General features: G+C 37.3%; 2 protein-coding genes across 4 annotated transcripts in view; both read left to right on the top strand.

Annotated features, from left to right (window-relative positions):
* Window positions 1–1,891: 1,891 nt before the first annotated feature.
* On the top strand, window positions 1,892–6,208 carry LOC121294296 (ubiquitin-conjugating enzyme E2 variant 3-like). Of its 3 annotated transcripts, XM_041217880.1 has the most exons (5): window positions 1,892–2,117; window positions 2,311–2,439; window positions 2,952–3,057; window positions 3,569–3,729; window positions 5,105–6,208. In XM_041217880.1, exons 2-5 carry the CDS (start codon window positions 2,410–2,412, stop codon window positions 5,114–5,116), a joined length of 309 nt encoding a protein of 102 aa, XP_041073814.1. In that variant the 5' UTR covers window positions 1,892–2,117; window positions 2,311–2,409; the 3' UTR covers window positions 5,117–6,208. The 3 variants fall into 3 exon arrangements, 2 of the variants coding, with proteins under 2 accessions (XP_041073814.1, XP_041073813.1); XM_041217879.1 differs by having other exon boundaries at window positions 1,892–2,439; XR_005946763.1 differs by having other exon boundaries at window positions 1,893–3,057; window positions 5,105–5,469; window positions 5,793–6,208.
* Window positions 6,209–16,001: 9,793 nt separating this feature from the next.
* Window positions 16,002–23,629, top strand: part of LOC121294600 (CD82 antigen-like) — a 28,713-nt gene continuing 21,085 nt past the window's right edge. Inside the window, exon 1 of the mRNA XM_041218470.1 lies at window positions 16,002–16,092. The gene's annotated coding sequence lies outside the window, so the exon portion shown is untranslated. The remainder of the gene's footprint in view (window positions 16,093–23,629) is intronic.

The raw sequence follows: 23,629 nt of genomic DNA, 5'->3' as shown, positions 1-23,629 counted from the left end.
TATTGTGTGTGTGTGTGTGTGTGTGTGTACATATAAACACATTATTAGTAGAGCAGGCATGGGGGGACGTTAGCTTGCTTTTATAAAGAAAAGGATTGGAATACCTAGATTGGATATAGAATTAGATGATCCCTAAATTGTGTTCCATTTCTGGTATGTTTGAAAGGGATATTGGGCTTATATCTACACCCAATGATATAGTATAGGGCCTCAACCTGAAGTTATTATCATTACTGTTGTTAGCTGAGCTATTTTTATATTATTAATGCCAGTAGGAATAATAGCTACATCTCATTGCCTTTGGCCAAGTTCTGTAATTCTATTTGAACCTTTTAAGGGGTTAAATATTTGTGGTGGATTACCCTTTGCAAATGCAGCCAATTTATCAACCTACAGACAGAGAATTAAAAACATTGTATAGAGCATTGATGATGTATTTAGGACTAGCACAAGTAAAAGGTCATATTGTCACATGATTTAAATACAATTAGGTACATGACACCATTGATTACAATCATATATTTTCTATGCAATTGATGATATTTTGTACATAACCTTTATACAACTCACCCTGGGCTGTTTCTGTAGCCTACATGTGAAAAGCTTTGGTAAGATAATGAATACTTACCATCCCTGGGCTGTACACAGAAAGGGGGAACCCCAGAATTCTCCTTACTATTATTATAACAGCCCAGAATCCCACAATCATGACTTTACCACGTTAGGTGAAGCTGGTGAAGGTGCTGGACTCTTCAACCTACTGGGAAGGCTGACAACAAAAGGCATCATACTTCCCAACAGTTTGGTCACCAGTGATGTCATAATGATAAAATATGATATTTCCACAAGTGGCACAAAGAAAGCTATTTACACCACTGCTATGCTAATTAAAGCACCTATTCTCTTATTTACATTAATATAAACCAATTTGAGAATATTTTGGTTTGCCTTTCTCTTGCTTTCCCAGTGTTATTAATAATTCATTATTAAGGTTAGGGTTGGGTCTGGGATTAGGGTAACACAGTTCAATATTATTAGATGTGTGTTGACACATTAGTTGTTTTTACCTCTGCTTTGTATATGGAGACAGCTGTCCAATTAAACAGCAGTGGTGTAAATAATGCATATTTGCTCACTATTTACACCTGGTAGTGATGTAAATGACTTGGCCCATTGCAAGTGATAGATGTTAATACATTTGATTTGTTTTGTTGTTAGATTCTGTTTAGTTCTGTGACAACGCTCAAATTCTGATTTAGTCATTTAAACCAGAAACGCTAGAACTGCCTCGGTCTTGCTTCTGTTTATTTTCTGTTTGTTAATTACAGAAACAAGCAAGGAATTGTTTATGACTGTCGATCTGCGTTTCAATGGGCATTGTGTTTTATTATAGCAATCTATCATTTTAAAAAAGTTATAATTAGCAATAATGCCATGTTGTTACCAACCACTTGTCCAAAAACCTGCCTCAGAAACTGAAAGGATTCTCTCTGGTTGCATTATTTGTATATCACATATTGTAATACATTTGCATAGATATTTTGAATATCCCACCCCAAAAAGTCTTCTAGTTCATGAAAATGAAGAATTTGATTGTTGCTATAATGTACTTCAAATAAAATTTAGGCTAAGGTTTAACAGAATTTAGATTGTTCTTTTTTTAATTTTATTTTGCAAGAATCTTTAATTATATGACATTACAGAGTAATAAATGTATTGGAATGAACAGTCACCAAAGCCAAAAATACATTTATGTGTTTTTATTCATGTGTTTTCTGTCAATTCTCCATTTTTATATATAAAAAATATCATTGGTCCACAGAGTTTTTTGGCCAACTGTAGGTAACCACTTTCAGATGACTTATAGGCAGAGTTTTTTTTTTTGGGGGGGGGGGGGGGTTGTAACTTTATTGGCCGTATTTTTTTTGTTTTTTTTCCTGAATGTTTTAGAGTAAAAAGTGGTAACAGTTGTGGCTTCTGCTTTAGCCCCATTCAACTGTGAACGGGCTGCTAATAGAAATGGTAGCCAAATTTAAAGAAGACCCCTCTTATTTCAAAGTCTAGGGATGACAAAGACTCGACCAAGCTCATGGCTTTCCTGGTGAGGATCTCTGGAGGTCAGTCTTTTTTATTTTTCTTTGTTGATACACTGATATAAGGGTTTATACCGATTACACTTTCTGCAGGAGACAACTGCACAGCTGACTGTCTTAACTACAGCACACTGCTGTGAACAATTAATGGATATTCACGGATATACTAAGCATGCATCTACAGCCACTCATTTGTCTGGCTGTTCATTTTCTTTAGGTGTCTGACATTACCCTCCAATCAGCAGTCGGAGTGGGTGGGGACAGAGCTTACAGACCAATTAACAAAGTCACAGTGGTTGGGGGTGGAGACTTGGCCATGGCCTGCGTGATGGGTATTTTTGCAAAGGTACAAGATGTTATGAACTGTAACTATGGGAACGAGGTAGACATTATTGAAGGTGTACTTGCTAGGGTTTTAAAATACATTTCAAATCCTTTCAAACAATAGTTACATTTTACCGCGACCCTTTCCTAGATCAAAATAGCTGAATGGTGTTTATTTATTCATTCATTCATAGTAACTTCAAAATAAACAATGAGAAATTCATAAAAACGGTTTATAGTTCAATGTACAAATTGTGCTTGAAAAACATAACGTTGTTTTTCGAGCACGTTTTAACGTCTCATTTAGTACAAAATTGCATTTTAGATAAAAGGTGTAACAAAAGGGTGCATTTGTCCTTCATATCATTGTTTACACATATACTTAATTGAAGTTGGTAGCCAGTTATAGGTATAGCTTTATAACAGGGTGTTTAATTAGTCCTCTAACTTGGAGTGACTCATCTTTGTGTTTTGAAGGTCATGTTTCCAATGCAAACCTAACAGAATAATATGGATTTCTGCCTTGTTTCTCAGAGCAGTGTGGATAAGCTGGTGTTGATCGATGTCTCAGAAAGCGGCTTTAAAGGAGGAACCGTGGACCTGGAGATCTTCAGCCTGCCGAAGCCAGAGGTCTGCAGAGGTAACAGGATCGTAATCACCTAGATGTGTAGAAAATGCCCCTTTATTTAATCTCCAGGTTAAGGGCATATGCAATATAAAAATAAACATAATTTACGAGTGAAAGGAAGCTATGAAACAGGTGTATTTATAGAATGTGTACTTACATTTATTATCATTTATTTACCTTAAACAAGTCATGCCCTATTATTGGAGCTCAATGGAAATAAGGGCCACTGTAACTTTAAAACAAAACAAAACACAGGTTATTTATTAACCTCTTACACTTTTTTGTTATGGACTGCTAATATAGAAATTATTCGGATGTACAATATTTATAAATTGACTTAAAAAGTTTTTATATATATAATGTATTGATGAGTTATACACTGTAACATAGATACTGTTTTTAAATTTCTTTAACAAAGGAACTTTTATATATATTTTTTATTGCTTTTGAATTCATTGCATATTTTAAATAAAAAATGTAAGCTAAAATAAATAAATAAAACCATCAAATTCTCTGCTTGTAGATTTCTGTGCCAGTGCGGGTTCCAGGGTTGTCGTGGTAACAGTAAACTCCTGGAGTAATGACCAATCGTGTGTGAGCATTGTCCAGACCAACTTGGACCTGTCCCTAGGCATCATCCCCACTACAGCCCCAGTGCAGTGCTGCTCATCACCTCCCAGCCAGGTAAACACCTCTCTCCACTGAAGCAGCTGAACCCTATTAGTAACTGTGCTGTCTGTATGTTCAAGCTTTTCTTCAGTTAAAGCTACACATTCTATCTAAAAGTTCCAGTGTTCTCAATTGTGTGGAAGTGCCCTCTAGTGGAGATTCCTGATCTCTTGTTGTCTGTATCGCTGCAATACATTTTTAAACATTATCCCGATTTTGCTCTGATATTTCTATACAAACATCATGGATCATAAATCACTTGGGTAATACATTTTTAAACTTCTACTTTGCCAGGACAAAGATATATTTTTTTTTGATAAGCATTGTCGTGTATCCAGAGCTTGCGCCCTCTGTTTAGCCTTGTCATTCCAATTCGAGCACCTGCATTGTTGCAGGATGCAGCATGTAATGGATACACGGAAGAACAGTTATCTTCCTCCTGTGGAATGCTCCACAGTAAGTTGATGAATGTATTTCCAGTGAATTTATGACCCATGATGTGTGAATACAACTATTTAAAAGAGCTGGATAATGAGATATCACTGTGTAATGGACAACACAGGATACAGCAAAGGTGAAGTGATTATTGTAAATAATGCGGGGCATACTGTAACTCTTTATTAAACTATAATACAGCTGTTTGAAAGAACCCTTAACCATTTCAAGGTGACCTATGAAGTTGGCAGCTGCTGTCCTGATAGGCAGAGCATTGAGTCTCACTGTACTTTATGAAGCTCACATTATTTTCACGGTTTCACTCATTTTACGTATTTTCTCACACAGTATCACCCAGCACCCAGTTGATCAGTGGAAGTTCGGAGGTATATAAATGATTAAGTCATTCTGAATAAGAGCAGCAGGGTGTCTTATTTTTCGTACCATGTTGTACTATTGGCTTTGGACTCTCTTTTGAAACACAGATTAACATCCTTCCCACGTGGCATGGAAGCAGATAGGAAACAGTGCAACAGCGAACCCTACTGGCCAGACACAGCACATTCAGGGTGGATAAGAGGCAGGGTTGGTCTCTGTTCTCCAGGGATCGGTAGCCCGCTCACCTCTGCTCTGGATCGTAAAAGTGATTCTGCCTTTAGGCTTGTGAAATTGGATGACTCTCACACGCCCTCAGAAAAAACATAATTGAACATTCCAAATTGGGGAAAATGAATACAAATAACAATTGGTCACTCTAAATTAAAATAAAAAAATATTGAAATAAAAACTGACATACTGTATGGGGGATAATTCTTGATCATAGTTGTTATATGTGTTACATGGTTTTCAGTGCTGGAAATCTGTCCTAAAGTAAACATTGTACAATGTAGGTCTCTGTCACATATGTACATCTCCTGACTTTTGTTATAATATATATTATTTTTTTTTTATGTAGTTGAGATGCTGAATGGAAAAGGGCAGTGGTCCTGGTCTGTGGGTCTGCCCATAGCCGACCTGACACACAGCATTCTGACAGACCTGAGGAAAACCCACTCCATCTCCACACAGGCTATCGTGCTGCTGTTCTTTGAAATACACCCCATTACAGTTGTTTTTATAGCACTGTTACTGTATAATAATTATTGATAATGGAAAAATATTAGAGAAAGTAGTTGAACTGGTGAAACTATGTAACTCATTTTCACTACATGAGAGTAGCTGTTATGTATTTCAAGATAATATTGGACTCGGCTTTCGACAAGATAAAATGAAATAGTGGTGGCAGGACCAGCGACACACATCGACACACATCGAAGTAAGGTATGAGCATTAATACAATTTATTGGAATTTTTTTCTGGGATGAAATATGTATTAAAAAGTTATTGTTACAAAACCATTACCGATGTCTTTAAAATTGATTTCTTAGTTGATGCTTGTTACTAGCTTTGTAACATTATCAGTATGAATTACCTTTAATTTAAAAATGGTACAGTTGTGTCCCATAGTGCCACAGGCATTTGCAGAGCAACAACAGCAGTCCAAATAATGTTACAGTTCTTGTATTCCTGTCAGTAAGTCGTGTGCTTCCGAATAGGGCCACTGGTGTGTCTCAGAAGAGGTACGATGTGTGTTTGTGTTGCAGGGCTGGTCCGGGATCAGCAGACAGGCCGTCCTGAGCCTGCTAATACCCGAAGATACAGAACCATTTCACAGGCTAAAGCTTCTACTAATGTGCTTAAGTGTTCCCAGTACCTACTTATATTGCCTTGGGATATAGAGTGCCGAGAAAAAGTTTCTGAACCCCAATGATAACTATAGAAATTCCATAGTGTTACCATGATAGCCTTCTTGAATCAAGCCTTCTTTTCTTAAATATCCAATAGGGTTTAAATTAACCAATTCCATGTCTTTTGAAATAGTGATGTATGCATTAGACAAACAATTAAGATTCAGGGTATGTGAAAAAGTGAATCCCTCATTTTATCAGCTAAATTAAGGGGGTAATTAGAATCAGGTGTTTAAATAATTAGGTAGATCTTCAGGGGTGAGTTTGGGAGGCCCCACCCTATATAAAGATCAGAAACTTTGTGAGTTTGGTCTTCACCATACAGGTGTGTGGAAACACGTCATGCCACGATCAAAAGAAATCTCTGAGGATCTCATAAAAAAACAATTATTGATGCTCATCTGTCTATAAGGGGTTACAAAACCATTTCTAAGGATTTGGGGATCCACCAATCCACTGTCAGACAGACAGTCTACAGATGGAGAAAGTTCAAGACCACAGTTACTCTACCCAGGAGTGGTAGTTCTACCAAAATCTCTCCAAGAACAAACCAGAAAATCATCAAGGAAGTCACAAAGAACCCCAGAGTAACAGGATCTGCAGGCCACTCTCGCCTTGGCTAATGGAGTGTTCATGACTCAATCAGAAAAAGACTGAACAAGAATGGTGTTCATGGAAGGATAGCCAGGAGAAAATCACTGCTCTCAAAAAAAAAAAAAAAAAAAAAAAAAAAAAAACAGGGAAAACCTGTAGGTCAACACAAATTAAAGCACGACACAAAACTTGTGTGTACTTGACTTGAAGTTTTATTTAAAAAAAAAAAAAAAAAATTACAGATGCGTAAGTAGCATGTGTAAAAGGGTTTGGTGTCAGGTGGGTTCCTAGTACCTGCTGCACAGAAGGTGAACACGGACAGGATGTTTATCCATCCAGTTTTGTGTTTTAATGAGTTAAAAACTACAGTGTGCTTTACATGAAGGATATTTTTCAGTAGATTGCTGTCTTTTTAAAGATCTAAAGTAGACTTATTTTCTAAAATGTCTTTGTGTATGAGTGTCTTTGGGCTGGGCACATATAAGTTAAGTGCTTGTTGACTGTACTACAGTATGTTAAAGTTGACTTTTCTTACAAATGACTTGCTTCTAAGTAAAAGCTTGCATATTAACACTCTAGGGATCACAGAAGAGCAGTGGAAATGTAAAGATGAGGTGTCCACCCAACTTTTTTTTAATGATTACACATTAAACAAACTATGAGTGTGTGTGGCTGTTTGTTACTTTTTAGTATCAGTGTAATTACTGCAGCATCATTGTAACTGTAATTTCGGCAAACAGTGCTGAGCTAATTGTAATTGAGCCCAGGTCACGCAGTGGCTCAGATGTTTAAAATGGTGCTTGACAGACAGATTATGATAAGCTGCATGCCGCAGTGACCCTTGCTTAAATACAAGTCTTTGAGACACTCAGGACTGCAAGAAGCTATTCTAATGCTGAAGATATGTATTTTATATAGAAATGGAATGTACAGTGTTTGGTAACATGTTCTCATATTGAGCATTTGATAATGGTAATAACAATAATAATAAAAAAAAAAAAATTATTGGCTTATATTTGTCTTATTTATTTTTACCTTTCACCAAGAGTGTTACAGGACCTAGCAAGAACAAGAACTTGTTGAATCCCTGTGACAGCCACAGCCCATTGGAAATGTTAAACAAATGAAAAGGGTTTGCAGAGTTGAGTTTGTGACAGCCATAAATGTAACACTTGCTATGGAAGTAGTTTCAGTTGAACAGAACGATGGAAATGAACTTTCCTATTGCCGTGTCTGCAGAATTGTAATGTTGGCCCACTTGTGCAGTTTAGTTTAATATTTCCTACTTTGCATCCGTTTTACTGTGAGCAGTCCTGTCAGTCTGCAGTAAGTTGTTTGGCATGATGAAAAGCGATGAATAGTAAAAACCACATTGTGTGAACACGGCCTTCACATGAAAAAATGTCTCAAAAAAGTGATACTTATCAGGTTCTTGCACTTATGGTATCTTCTGTTGTATTGTCAAAAATGCATCACTACAAACATGACTTCAATCTGATTTTGACAACAGACTCAATTAACTTACCTCGTCTCCATCAGACTAGCTCTTATTTAAGACATATGTGTACACCACAGCTTCTACAGTCTTGTTTCACAAACACCCGGCATAAAAATCACGTAGTGTTTGTGGCACATGTGCAGTCCTGTCATTCTTCAGGATTAAGTGGGTGAGACTGTTTCAGGCTTTCACCTTGTAGATGTTTAATTATTTTTTTATGGGGAGTGATAATATGTTCTGCACAATTTATTTTCAGCAATACGTAAAATGTTATACATTTATTAGAATTCCTTACTGAAATAAGGGCATGCGTTTGTTTTTTTTCTCATGCACCAACCTTTTCCCTGATCAATTACTACAAAGGAGTTTATTTAACTACTTGTTATATTATGACATGTATCAATATAGACTTCCAGTGTTCATATCTGCATGATCGTTAACCAATTGAGATGCACAAAGCGAAAGAAACCAGTTTTGAAAATCGGCACCTTCAGAATTCAGCAGGAAACATTTAGTAAGAAAATGTTTCTGTTTTAGTACAAACAAAACTCTGTTTACAGCACACATTCCTAAGTTATTATTTACACAGACATGTAATGTTCTAGGTTTGTTTTCTAGCCAAAGCTCCATCGCAAACATTTTTAATGGGCGTTCCTACAGTTCTACAATAAACTAAGCAGTCAGACACTAAGCATGAATTCACTAACCACCAACTTCAACCAATTTTCTGGGTCACTTGGTTTCTACTTAAGAGGGTTTTATTTAAATATCATAACCAAAATATACTGAGCTGACCTGAGGACAAACAACAGGGACTGGTAAGTAAAAAAGAAAACTATGGCATGTTATGTACTTTGAAAATCAAATAAAAAGAGTTGTTTAATTTAGATGTATGTTGAGTTAATTTTTTCTTAAATAAGCAATTATTTCACTGAGAAAGGACACCAGCTTGCATTCATTCTAGCCGAATGTTTATCTTTATATGCCCAAAGCCTGCTCTAAGTTAGGGATATAGGGGTATAATATAATAGCAATTGTGCTGAATAGCATGTTGACTTTGTGATATACCCTAATGTGAATCAAGTTGACACACTGTCCCATGGGTCTAGACTTCAGAAAATTGGGGATAAAACACGGTTGCTCTCTTCAAACTGTTTGAATACAGAATTTCTTACCCAGGCTGCTTCTTTGGTAGCTCCACCTCAGCAGACAGGGGCTGTAGACAGGGATGCTGACATCACAGCCCTGCCGATAGGTCCATGTTGAGAACCCTCCCCCAGCTAGCAGAGCCCTGCAACACAGCAGCACACACTCTCAGACCCCAGCGCTACAACCACTGTTGGTCTCTTCAGATCTAAAAAGCAGGGATAGGCTTGGTCACTATGAAGGACCTCTAGACAATAATCCAATCTCTGTGAATTGTATTATTCCTTGGTGTCGTTTTAGGACATTCTAAAATAGCTAAGACTTTTAAGAAAGCAGGATCTGGTTTTCATTCCCCAGGCTTTCACCTCCTCTGAAACCGGTTTATTATTAATGCCCAGTAGTAGTTGTAGTACGAGGGAATTTAAAGCGCAGAAAAACAAAACAGACATGTAAATGGAACATTGTTAAGAGATAGCATTTTATAGGAAACACCTATACAATGCTTGTGTTTTAAAACCGTACAGGGCAACTAAAACTGTATCCATTTTAAGCAGGGTTTTAAAGAATCTTAGGAAATGCAGATACAGCAAAGGGTATAGCTGACCCTTTTATGGTCACTAATTAATACAAACCACCATCAGGAACTAACAAGAGCAATTAGCCCATCTGCTTACAGTGAAGCTAACATTACAGGCCCAGTGACTGTCAACATGTGCAATGCTGTGAAGCCCCCACACATACCTGGATCACAGGAATAGAATCATTTACCACATGTCTGACCACAGGATCCAGTGATATACCTCTCCACTTCAACTGTTTTCTATGAGGCTGCTAGGCAAATAAAACACAGCAGGCGTATCATAGGAAAATCCTGCATCTCAACACTGGCCGATTATCTTATCAGGGCTTTTTAAACTGAACACTCCAGTTTTTCACTTGGCTTTAAGCAAATAAAATAGTCTATATCGCTTATAAATAAAACAGTTAAGAGTTAATAAGTTGATTTTCAAACAATTGTTTAAAGCTGACATTTGTTCCCTCTAATTCATGTAAGATTTAGTAAAAGCTCTAGACGCTTCCTCATTTGCTTTTTTAAAAAAAAAAAAAAAGAAGAATTTCATCCTCTGAAAAGCTAGCAAGTATCTTGCTGGATATCATGCTGATTTAAACTGACAGTAAAATAAAAAATATGCTTTCTTATACTGGACATCCTTACACTATATATTTGTAGCAGATGTTGTCGGATGTAATAATAGATCACTTAATAATGGTATAGATTTGTGGATGTCAAACAATGTGGGCTGATTGTTAGTTAAGAGATGCATTTATAAAAGGAAGAGAATATACAGGTCTTTTCTGGCGTTTTAAAACACAATACTGGTCTACCAATAAAAAGCACTTGAACAATTATTGAGCCATGTCTCCAAACTTGCACAAAATATTGATACAATACTGCCCTCTACTGGCCTTGTGCAAAACAAGCGCTATTAAGAAAACATACTACATACCACTTGTAAATATATTGACCATGAAAAAAGTATTTAGTTTGTGGGTGTGATATAATTGTGTGTGTGTCTCATTCTGCCATGTCAGGACAAATGAGCTGAAGAAGGTGAAAAAAAAACCTGTAATGGAAATGGTACCTGTCTCTGGGAACATCCAATGCATTGTTATAATCTGGGGGCCCTCAAGGTAACATATTAAATAGCAAGTGGTTCATCCCCCTGTCCCGTCTGCAAACAAACAACATAAACTATTAATGCAAGCTATATTTCCAGTGTGTTATCGTTCATAAATCATTCTTTTACACATATAGGCCTGCAAGTTAATTGGCATGCACTCAACGGGAATACTCAATACTCTTTCAATACACAATGTTCTCAACCAGGGTTTTAAACTCCAATTTCTTTTGAAAATCAATTCCCAATTACTTCGAAGGAACTGCAATTCATATTTTAGAGACACACTTGTTGTGACTGTTCAGCTGCTTTAATTGGAAGCCAATTTAATTGACTAATAGTGACTTCAATTTAGGTAATGTGTTGACACTGCGAGAAGCTCATTTCAACAGAACACTGCTAATTACAAGTGTGATCAATGGTGTGTTGCAACTAGTTAAAAGGAATTAGGAATTGGGAATTGATTTTTACCCCAACCCTGCTTTCAACTCTTGCATTCCCTGAAGCAGTGGAGTAGAAGAACACCATCATGTAAGAATAAGAACAGTGTTCTGTGAAGCATGGCTGGGGTAGTGAGGTACCTGTGCAGCTGTGCCAGTGCCTGGGCGGTCTCGCGGATGCGTAGTGAGTTCTGGTTCAGGACATCGATGGAGGGGATGAAGAGGCAGGCTCGGCTCACATCGTCAGTGTAGAACTCGCTGTCGGAAATGGCGCTCAGCAGCTCGTTGTACTCCCGAGAGAGCCCAGTGCTGCTGATGGGAGCACCCAGCTCATCCACATAGCGGTGCAGGGGGTAGATATATACTTTCAAGCACACACACACACAAACAATTCAACCTGACTGTCATAGGTTAGGATACATAGCAAAATATCTTAAAAATATGTACTGAGTGCAAGCAGTGTCCGAGCCAGCGGGGTAGTGAGGGGAGAGATTGACATTCTGAACCCTCACACTTTAAGTAATGAAATATCAAAGTACTCCAGTAATGATTGTATCTAACAGATTTCCGTGGGCAAAGTTTATAACATGGTGTTATGCCCATATTAATGACTATTAATAGTTGATAATATGACCTTGTCTACGGCTTCTTTTCTGCAGCACTGTACTTGCCTAGTTGACATGGTCCTAAGGGAAAAACAGCATAAGAAATTTGAAGATGTCCTCCATGTTTAACAAAGAAGTGGTTTATTTTAGCTTGTCCTGTTCTAACAGACACTTCCATATGTAAATAACATGTGTGTGTGTTGTTCATGGAGGACACCTTCAAATCTCTGCTCACAGTTATGCCGTCTTTCCCCATAGAGGCCATGTTAAAGCCTGGTAGACACGCACCAAATAATATTTTTTCCATGAGTGACATGTTGTAAACTGTCAGTTGATATTATTGAGTTATTATGTTTGAAAAGAGACAAGTGTGACACACCCTGGAGGAATGAGAGACAGATCATTCCAAAAGTACTTTAACTTCTGATTCCCATTGCTGTGTTGCAGTTATTCCCAGAGAACGGGAACAGACGGCTGGAATGCATATAGGTTGTAAAGCTCGTGTGGCTGCCCACCTTGATCCTGTTCTTGGGGTTGTAGCCGCAGTGGTACACATCGAAGCAGGTGTGCATGCGGCAGCTGAGGTCCCCACACTCTGGGATGAGGCTGGAGGCAGGCAGGTGCACCAGCGGAGAGTCATGCACGCTGCGACGCTTGAACATGCCAGTGGCGATGAGGCCCAGCAGCACCACAGAGAACAACGCTATATAGTAGATCAGGTGTTTGATCTTCATCCGCGGGATTAGCACAGGCCCCCTGGCACTATACTTCACCGAAGCACACATACTGAGCCCAATAGCCCTGCTTAACCAGGTATATATGTAAAGCAATCATTTATTAGCTTTTAGTCCTTTAAATGATCCTTTCTATTTACCATGGCAGGGTTCCAGCCGTAATATAAAACCATATGGGTTCTAATAGCAAACTGTATTAACAAAAAACACCAGCCTTAAGTATGTTAAGAGCACCTTTCAATGATTTAAAATAAGCTCTCTGAAGTTTAAAGAAGACTGAAAATGTATCTGAGCTATTTCCACTGACTGCTTAAAAAAACATTTGTTAACAGAACATTAAAGTTTACCACACTAAATTTGCAATTGTGCCGTTTTGCATCATTATACTATACATTTACCATAGCTCATGTCCTTTACTATGCCTGTCTAGGCTTTACCTAATCACCATGCTTAATTATTATTATTACACGAGACTATTCTTTTACTATGGTACATTTTAATAAGGGTTCACGCATGTGTATGTGAGAAAATAAATCATGATTTAACCAGCTTTTTAAATTGAAAATTACTTGTATTTCCCCCCAAAAACACACTTTAGAATTAACCATTGAAATCACTTTCTGTAGCACCACCAAATACTTGTTTTGCTTTGTTTGCTGTTGATATTGGTGCTATACTGCATAACATGATGTTTGTGTGATTAGCTTCTGTGTCGGAGTTGACAGGATAGCCTCTTTGAAGGAGGATTCTGTTTTGTCAGCATGCAGCTGATCTAATCTGCGCTAGAAGGATCAGGACCACGTTTCCCTATCCGCCCATCAAGGCTACCCTATTTCTGCCACCAATCCCCTCCCCAGAGAGAGCTCTGACACTTGGCTGCTTTCTCACTAAAGGAAGCTTTGAGCGGTGTGTCCAAGGATCAGGCCAGTCTGAGCTGACCTTGATGCTCCAAAACAAAAACATTCACTCTAATTCTCATAGCTGGAATCACTCTCATGAAATGAATGTGTCCTGCACAGTATTAAACATCAAACCACTTCCTGCTCTATTTACTAGTGTCCAGCTGTAGGGACATTTTAATTTTCTGAGTTGTTTATTTGAATATCAACAGGAACTTTTTTTATTATTTTTTTTAAATAAAACTGGTGTTAAGGGTGGTACTGCTTGTAATATTGCCCTTAGTGTTTGACCAGTTGTCTTGAATTTGTGAAACCCTTCATGTATACACAGTATAATATCTATAAACACAGTGATGGGATTGAAACACAGGAAGGAGCCCGCTAGTCAATGCATGGATGTAGCAGTCTGACGACCACTAGGTGGAGTCTACATACTGCTGACATATATACGTTTAGATGATGGTGGAACTCTTGAGTCAATAACATTCATAGAAAGCAATTGGAGAGCAGTGTGTGGTTGTTGTATAACTATTTCAGTTGCAAAGGAAACCCCTCTGGAAAATACAACAAGCTATTGTTTGTGGAGGGGAACTATGGCATTGCTGGCATAACTTTATTATCCAGTAAATATGCAGCTTCAAGGAAAACAATTAGGCTTTTATACATAACCTTCTATTTCTAGCTGATTAAGTCTTTTGAACTGTAGATTATTATTCTAGTATTGATTGTTGCTGTGCCGGGTCTATATTTGTATGGAGAATTAGAATGATGGAAAGTCGTCTTGTCTGGTCATCCAGCTCAGTGTGGTCCCAGTCAGTGTGGTCAGTAGGGACTGGGGACGATCACGCCACACCTCACCTAATATTAAATATATATATATATATATATATATATATATTATATATATATATATATATATATATATATATATATATATATGAATGATAATTTAGATATTTTTATTTACCATCATGTAATTAAGGAAAGTACAAAATGATATCACAAAAGTCTACTGAAAGCCATAATAGTACTACAGTATTTTATGTTATATTTCAAAATGTCACATTTTTTGTCAGTTTTTCATTAAGGTTATGGAATATGTAATTCAATATGTTGACATAACATTATTCAGTAGGTTTCATTCGACTTTGTGAAGCAAAATTAGTTAATTATATTATAGGATGATGATGCAAAACTTTTGGCCATAACTTTCCACCCAGGTAAATCCATTTGATAGAGAATCAGCCTGAGTGAGTTTAGCATTAATTAGCACCAGAAATCATTCAAACAGAAATAAAATGATAGCAAATCTTACTCTTAAATATTATGATATTATAATCAAATTAATTAATTGTATAGAGAACCCCTTTCTTTTATTACAGCCTGTAGGATTGCACGCATCTAGCTAAATGCACACATTTGTCTGCAAAAATGACATACATTTGATCCCACTAATTGCATACGTTATGCATTTTAACTGTGTAAAAACATGTTGGGCTAATGTACTGTATAATTAGGGGGATGCAATCTGTATTATCAAGACTATACACAATAATAATCCTTGTAGCATTGCAGGCTGTTTTTGCATGATTTTGGGTGATCTGATTTTTGTATATTTAGATTAATAACTGTAGATTTGGCATGTTTGTTATTAGGTTGTCTCCATAACTTCCTTGGGATCCAGATGTTTAAAATATGAATCCATATGGAATGGGGTTGTGTGATTCTGATGTTATAGTTAGTGCATACATCGTGGGTCCTATTTTAAACATGCTTCCCATCCCCCCTATCCCCCCCACTGAAAAATATTCAAATTGTTTCATTCATAACAGTTTAGAAAATATTCATGTGTACAAAACTTGATTTAATCCATCAAAATAGACTAAAATAATAATTTACTGGGCCCTATCCAAAAAAAAAAAAAAAAAAAAAGTTTTAACACATTAAACACTAACATTATTATTATTATTATTATTATTATTATTATTATTATTATTATTATTATTAGTCTTGTATTTATCAACAGTTTGTGAGTTGATCAGAAAGGAATCAACAAGGTAAATAGGAAGTCCCTGTTAAAAACATGGGACCACTCAGGTGCATGCATTACATTTAGTAAGAATGTATCAAACATAACATTATTGTTATTTATTTATGTTAAAGCTAAAAAAAACAAACACACTTGTGTATCTACCAGTATACTCTACGGTGTGTGTGTGTGTGTGTGCGTGTGAATGCACATATGTATATATTTTAATTATATAAAAACAAGTATCAGCATCGCTGTTACTTAAATGGCATACCCGTTATACAATGGTTAATATATGCATACATACAGTACGTGTATATATAAAAAAAAAGGAATACAAAATATGCGACCACCAAAAAACTGTCCAGAAACAAATGCGTTTCAGGCGTATCTTTCTATACTGTGGTGGAAATTTCCCATGATGACGTAGGTGCGTGCACCTCATGAGTTCACTCAGTCTGGAAACTAACTCGACTGGAGACGAATCTACTCATATCTGTTGAAGTTGTTCGTCGTTTATAACTCATAAGAAGTAAGGATTTACTTTATATTTATCTAGAGTTACGGTTTATATGTTGGTAATGTACATAGTAAGTGTTTGTTCTATAACTTTTGATTTTTCAGTAGATTCCGTTCTGTCTAAAGAAAGTAGGCAGCGGCGTCGATGTGTGGTATAATTGGTAGGTAATTTACTGGCATATTGGTCGAAAGTTTGTTTAAAATGTATTTTATAAAACATTTGGAAGAAGTATAGCAAACAAGTTTGCTGATGTGGCATTCCCTCGGTCAGTGCCAGTGTAACTTAGTGTGATTCAAAGCAGGTGTGGAGAACAAAAAACAAAAAAAACGCCGTTTTTTGTTTTATTTGCATCTTGTGTGCTAATGCAACGTATTCGACGAAGCTTTTTTTGTTAAGTTTAGCAGAGTATTTGTTTACAAACTCTAGCAAAGTGTGTGGTGGGGACGGTTCTGCTGTGGTGCATATCGCACGTCAGTTGTCAGGTCTGTAGCAGAATTTAGTACTGTATGTTCAGTAGACCTGCTATTAGTACGTGTATACATTGTGGTTAATTTTTTTCTTGCCTATTTTAGACATTTTTGTGCTTTTTATGTATATTTATATGTACTTGTTAATGTACTGAATTCGTTTCACCAACAAGACGAGTACAGACTGTAAAATACCAGAATAACAGATACTTCTTTTTTGTTGTTTTGTTTTTTTGGCATCCGAAGTAAAGTAACTAATAATAATCCGTGACGCTGCTCAGAGCTGGCGTCTTGCTGGATCAGAAGACGTGTTGCTGGTTCAGGATATGGTTAAGCTGGTCCGTTAAAAATACATTTTACTGTAATGTTCGAAAGTCAGCAGTTTGTCGCCGACTCAAGTGAAATAATGTATTTGCTTAAAAAAAAAGGTCTGGGATTTAAACCTGTTGGGTGCTCAGTAAGTACATTTTTGTTCAGTTCCCCCAACTCTTAGCTGCCCACCAGCAACTGCTAAAATGTGTAGTCTACTGTACATGAATAAATCTGAACTATAATTGGTTTAGGTCTGCGCTGGGATTTTACATACCAGTTGGTTATTACCAGTGTGTCTTCCAGGTGCCCACGCCTGGTGGTCTGTACTGTACAAGTCCTTGGCTTGCCAGTAGCTACTGGGCTTTTCAGCAGAGCTCTAGTGTTTCCACCAGCACTATATGAGAAAGAGTTTTTGATGCATCAGTAAATGGTTAAAGCACTTTACAGTAATTGCAAAAGCAGGCTTTTGCTATACTAACGCTAGAAAATTTCCCAGTTGCTCAATTTTAACCCACACATATCTATGCTCAGCGACTGAGGTGTTACAAAGTGCAAATGATTATGCAAAGGCAGATAAACCAATATAGAAAGACCCAGTTTTATTTGTCAACAGACAAAGATGATTGAATAAGAAATCAATTTTCAGTGCGCTGAGTTGATTACAGTACGATGCCTTACTAAGAAAAAAGAAAAACTAGAGTAACACTTTCACTAGGTGTAGTTGGCTGTGCGTGTGTGCACTGTACAGCATGTGTGGCTTCAAGTTCCAGTTGTAGAATGATAATGCAAATATAGAAAATGTTTAACTTTTATTTAAGCATTAGGCTTTTATCTATATGTTATATAGCTAGGTGTGTGTGTATGTGTGAAGAGAGTGAAAAAAGCACAAGAGAACAGCAAATATCATATGCATTTGAAAGCTATGGTTACTAAAACAGATTTGAGCTGCAAGTCAGCCTTTCTTTATTCAAATAAACAGTTTAGAAAGTTGCTGACAGTTAACCTTGCAGAGAATAATGAAACAAAACTACACTCTGATTTCCATTCTACTGAGCAGGTTCTGCTATATAGGCCTACTATAAGGACCCGTCCATCCAATGAACATGGAAACATGCTGTACGGGAAAACTGAATCTCCAGCCAAGAACAGGGAATTGGGTATGGAAGTAGTTCGATTTCACACTATAAATCATGAGATTTGGTACCCTGATAAATATATGTATAAGAACTATGCTGCTCCTTTTAAATGTTACTGTGTATCACCCCAAATGAGTTGAAAAAGTAGGCGTTAAAATAAGTTTGCCGTGTTCAGAATCATTTGCTTTCAGTAGGACACATTTCTTCTTATTTGTTAGTCTATTGTAGCTTTAAGCCTGACTGACAGGATGGCAACGCACAGACATGCATATTCATGGAAATCTGTTAAGGCCTGCAAACGCCAGACGTGACACGATTTTTACTGGGGCAACAAGACAAATTCTCTGCAAAAATATGGTGCACACCAGAAGCGATCACAGAAACGACACGACAGCTGGAAATTTGCCAGATTTTTCATAAAGTATGATTACTAACAAACGCAATAGAACATGGTTTATTATTATTATAGGTCAGGGAATTAGGTACTGCAAGTGTGATCTTTACCTCCATTTTCAGTGAAAGTGTGTGACGGGGTGCCCACCCCTTGGGTGTATTTTATTTCTGTAGGTTTGTGTTTTGTTTATTTATTTAAAAAGCTTGTGCAGAAGGTGACCAGTGACCACAGATGGTCATCTGTATAAAAACCTGCAGCTTTCTGCGCTCCAGGAGAAGTGTCAGAGGAGAGACGTGAGCCTAAATTAATAGAGAAACAACTGCTATATCTAAAATATACTTGTTTATAATTGTTAGTCTTTGTTTCCCTTTCCAGAGTGCCCTTTTATATAGGTGAACATCTCCCAATTAGCAACAATTAATCAATGAATTAACTCGGGAGATGGTCACCTGCACAGGGTTTTTAAATAAACAAAACACAAACGCACTGCTTTTTGCCACCATCTTAAATAATAAATAATCAAGTCAGATGGCTTTCAGAATATTTATATATTACTACTACTACTAATAATAATAATAACAACAAATGAATACCTACGTAAATGATAAAATACACACAACGGGTGGCACCCTGCTCACTTTCACTGAAAATGGAGGTAAAGGTCATACGTGCAGTACCTAATTTCCCTGACCTATAATAATAGTCAGCCATTTTCTATTGCGTTTGTTGGCAATCATACTTTGTGAAAGATCTGGCAAATTTCCAGCTGTCGTGTCGTTTCTGTGATCACTTCTGGTGTGCACGGTGTTTTTGCAGTGAATTTGTCGTGTTGCATCTGGTGTTTGCGGGCCTTTTCGCTGCTGCAAAATTACCGTCGAATACTTGCTTGTTTTTTAAAAAAAAAAAACTGTTCTGGATAACAACATAGATTAATATACACTCCAGTCCTGTAGGTGGCAGCAATAAGCCTCATATTTGGTTTAAGCTGCTGCAGCACTGTATTGGAAGGAATTCACTTTTAGACGTTTCTGGCGCCAGACCAGTGTCTGTGACAATATGGCAAAACACTTGTAAATTGGAAGGTTTTTTTGCTAAGCAGTCAGCATCTTCTGGGGATTCTCATGAAGAAGATTGCTCATCTGCATCTTGGCCATCTACTTCTGACTGTACAAGTACTACAGTGACTGAAGCAGTAGTAATGCAGAAAAACCCAACGAAAAATACGTTCTTATTTCAATGGGAGGTGAAGTACCCGTGGCCTGTTTATTGAGATGGAAAAATGTACTCTAATGTGTGTAAAATCCCATCTCGTTGACATGCAAACGGCCTACTGTTAGTATATAGTGTAAGGAAAAGTGTGTCTGTATATCTATACGCAGACAGATTGTTTCAACTTTGATATAATATAGAGTTTAAACGCTCATAAAAATGTACCAAAATGCACATGCCTGGAGTTTATTAGTCTTTGTGTTAACAACTGATCATTTAGTATTTGACGCATTTTTAAATTTTTTTTTTCTTCTCAAAAATATCCTGTGTCTTAAATTAGAGTACAGCATAGTGATGCGTGTATTAAAATCGCCAACAAAAGACGTGACCACCCGAGTACACAAAGAGCAACGTGACTGACTACCGAGAAAAGATGAACCAAAACGTTGCTGCCCGATCTCGAATCATCCATGACATACAGGCAGCCATTTTCAAAGAAGCATTGTTAGCTTCCTGAGGAATTCGAAGAGAAGTTTTTAAAATTTCAGCGTTTCTAACAAACCATACCAGCTTGGACAGATTGAAAATCACTGATCAGACCCTTGTGTTTTTGAACATGCCAAGCAATATTACAGTTCCCTAATTGGGAGAAAAACAGATGAGAGTAATCACGACTGGAAATGAGAAGCAGCACATTCTGTGTAAAAGTAGATGGCCGCAAACTACCTCCATATGCATAACTGAGGTTGTATCTTTGTAAACGCCTATCTATCAATGTTTTATTTTTTCCTCAAATTGAGTGTGGGAAATTTGGACAGCGTCTTAAATTTGAAGGAGTACAGTAATCTTGAATATGTTTATTTCTCCAGTATGTGACAATGGTTAGTTACACCTCTGGCAGAATGTAAATGCATTCCATCCAATCATAATTCTTATTACAGTTCATGCTGTTCAGTTTCTCTAATGTTACAGTATTCAATACTACACAGAAATATACTGGTAATTCTCTTTTAATAAATAATATAAAACATTTTTTTTTTTTTAATGAAGTTGGCAAGCAAAGCCTAACTTGCATTGGATTTTGTTTGTTTTTTAAACTGTACCCATGGCAATGCAAGCTAATATATTGGTGCTTGTTCCAAATTCATTGCAGATCTGCACTCAGTGTTCTGAACTAAACCATTCCAGAGTTTCAGATTTCAAGCTTGTAGTGGGAGGAGGAAGAGGGCTTTTCCCACACCATTCTATATTCCCATTGCCTTCCTAATTAGGTATAGTCCTATACAGTTTAGTTCTGGCTCAGTTTAAATTGTACAGATATATCACAGATTTACAATGGAAGAAACTGTCTGTAGATTTGTCCCTGTGATTGTTTTAAATTACAAAGCAAACAACATTGCTTACATGTTTGGATTGTGAGAAATTATAGATAGGTTGGGTTACAACAAACTAATCTATTTTTTCTGATGACCTCATAAAATAAATGTTTTCAGGTTTGCTCTGCGCAGTCATGAAAATATATGGAAAAGGTGACAGACCTCTGTTGCCAAAACAAAGTTGAGCCAAGGCTTCTGTGAGGTGTTTTTTTTTTTTTTTGAGGTACCTTGTGTTCACCTTTAAGATTTAATTGTTTGCAGTTCAGCTGGATCTACAAGTACTATGGTTTGAGTTTTGGTGCTTGTAAAAGTACTTGACACTGAAATCTCACAGGCACAGATTAGGTTTACCAAACTCCATTGTTATGGATGAATAAAAAATAGAATCAACTTGAGGCTGAGCTCTACTGAAGACAATATTGTCACTGGAGGGTTTTCTGTTTTTGCCTGTGAATAATGTTGGGTGTGTGATGCAAATCCCCCTCTTCCTTGGACAGAGCTAATTGTTAGTTCATTGGACTTTTTCATTGGTTCCTTTGTGGAAACTCCAAGATGGTTTCCATGGAAACCAGTTCTGGCTGTTGAAGATAAAGGGACGCCCTTTTGCCTTAGGATTTAAAAAAAAAGCTTCAAATTGCGTATTCTAAGATTTAAACTGGTGGATGAGACTGTGTGTTGCAATTTGCGTAGCTAGAGCAGAAAAGAAAGAATAACCAAATGACCCCAAGTTTGTGTTTTTATTTATTTATTGTAATACTGAGAAAATACCCCCCCCCCCACCTCCTTTAAATTAGTCTCGGTTTTGTTATTGTTCAGGTCTGCGTCATACTTGATTTCCACTTTCAATAATGATTATTACCCTTTTGTTGGGACAAAAACAAAGTTGAAAGCTGCCTTTGTTGTGCTTCAAAAGCAGACTGACTCTTGTGTTCACAAGCCAAGCTGAGAAGTCCAGGGATGTCGTGTATGGTGGAGTGTGCTTTGTTGCTGTGTTACAAATTAGCAATTTTAAAATAAAGGCTGGGCCTACAGTCAGATGGTCACTGAGTTAGAAACCAGCATTCTTCTGCCCAAAGGAAGCACTCTAACATGGGCTCTAACAACAACACTTTAAGGACTGTTTATAAACAATCCTTAACCCATTAAGTACCAAATACATTTGCAAGCTGTATTTATGTAATTGGATACTTTCTATATCAATATGCTACAGTACAATTCTAAAGGTTTTTCATCTTTTAAAAGTGTAAAACATATATTTCCTGCATCCTATTACCAGGACAGTCAAGTTAAACATGCCTGTAATCACACCAGTGACATTTCATGTCGGCTGTGAAGCTCACTAAACACAGAAAATTGAGCTTTATCATCACTGTGGGTAGGAAAATACCATGTATGATTTTTAGGCTTCAGTTTTTTTTATTTTATATTAATGCATCATAATAGCACCTGAAGGGCTATACTGTATTTGCAAAATTAGAATAAGGTATCACCCCACAAGAGAAAATAAAATGACAGGTTCTGTAGATGCTAGTTAAAAATGCTCCAATGGGGGCTCCTGAGTGGTGCATCTGGTAAAGGCACTTTGCATGGCATGCAGGATGCACCCTACAGCCTGGAGATCGCCAGTTCGAGTCCAGGCTATTCCACTGCCAGCGTTCAAGGGAGTTCCCAGGAGGTGACGCACAATTGGTATATCATCGCCCAGGTAGGGAGGGTTTAAGTCGGCCAGGGTGTCCTCACCACACACCAACAACCCCTGTAGACTGGTTGGACGTCTGTGGGCCTTCCTGTAAATTGCCCATATCTGCTTGGTCTTCCGATGTTGTAGCTCTGAGGTCAGAAAGACATGCTGTAATACAATCATTTTCAACAGCTACAGATGTGCACAGCTATTCCTGTTTCATTTGGGAAGCACAGGTCATTGTTACAGTACTTGACTGTTTAAGGAGGATTGTAAAGGCCATGGTTTCTTTTTTTTATTTATTTAACAAAGATGTTGAGCTTTTTGACCTAGTAGCTTTTTGGTAACATATCTCCACTCAACCAAATACAGCCTCCTACTGTATAACTTAAAGTACATCATTTAACCCAGCTCTCTTTGGTGGTCTTTAGAAAGGTCTCTCTCTCTCTCTCTCTCTCTCTCTCTCTCTCTCTCTTTTTTTAAGAAAAATAAAAAACTGAAATATCTTGCTTGCATAAGTATTCAATCCCTGTGCTGTGGAAGCTCCCAGTTTGCACCGATGAAAGAAATTGCCCTAACGAGGACACAGTTACCTTATCATTGGCTTCCACCTGTGAACCATTAAAGTTGCTGTCACATTTACCCCACTGTTGAAGGATCGTTGGTAAGGCTGTGAATCTGAAGGAAAATGAAGACAAAAGCGCATTCTACAGAAGTTAGAGATAAAGTAATACAAATGCATAGATTAGGGAAAGGGTACAAAATAATATCCAAGTGTTTGGGTATCCCAGTGAGCACAGTTGGATCAATAATCAGGAAGTGGAAGCTGCATCACACCACCCAGGCACTGCCAAGTAAAGGCCGTCCCTCAAAACTCAGCACTCAAACAAGAAGGAGACTTGTGAGAGAAGCCACAGAGAGGCCAACAATCACTTTGAAGGCGCTACAGAGTTCAGTGGCTGGGAGTGGAGTAG

Source organism: Polyodon spathula, chromosome 19, assembly GCF_017654505.1.
Source record: "Polyodon spathula isolate WHYD16114869_AA chromosome 19, ASM1765450v1, whole genome shotgun sequence".
Classification (NCBI taxonomy): Eukaryota; Metazoa; Chordata; class Actinopteri; order Acipenseriformes; family Polyodontidae; genus Polyodon; species Polyodon spathula.
Note: the sequence above shows the minus strand (reverse complement) of the source record. Positions and strands in the feature narration are given on the sequence as shown.

Bases quoted from the DNA above. Each gene is read 5' to 3' on its own strand.
- LOC121294296 (XM_041217880.1), top strand. From the start codon at position 2,410: ATGGCCTGCGTGATGGGTATTTTTGCAAAG. The intron at 2,440-2,951 runs GTACAAGATGTT...CTTGTTTCTCAG, and splicing joins TGATGGGTATTTTTGCAAAG to AGCAGTGTGGATAAGCTGGT. The intron at 3,058-3,568 runs GTAACAGGATCG...CTCTGCTTGTAG, and splicing joins GAAGCCAGAGGTCTGCAGAG to ATTTCTGTGCCAGTGCGGGT.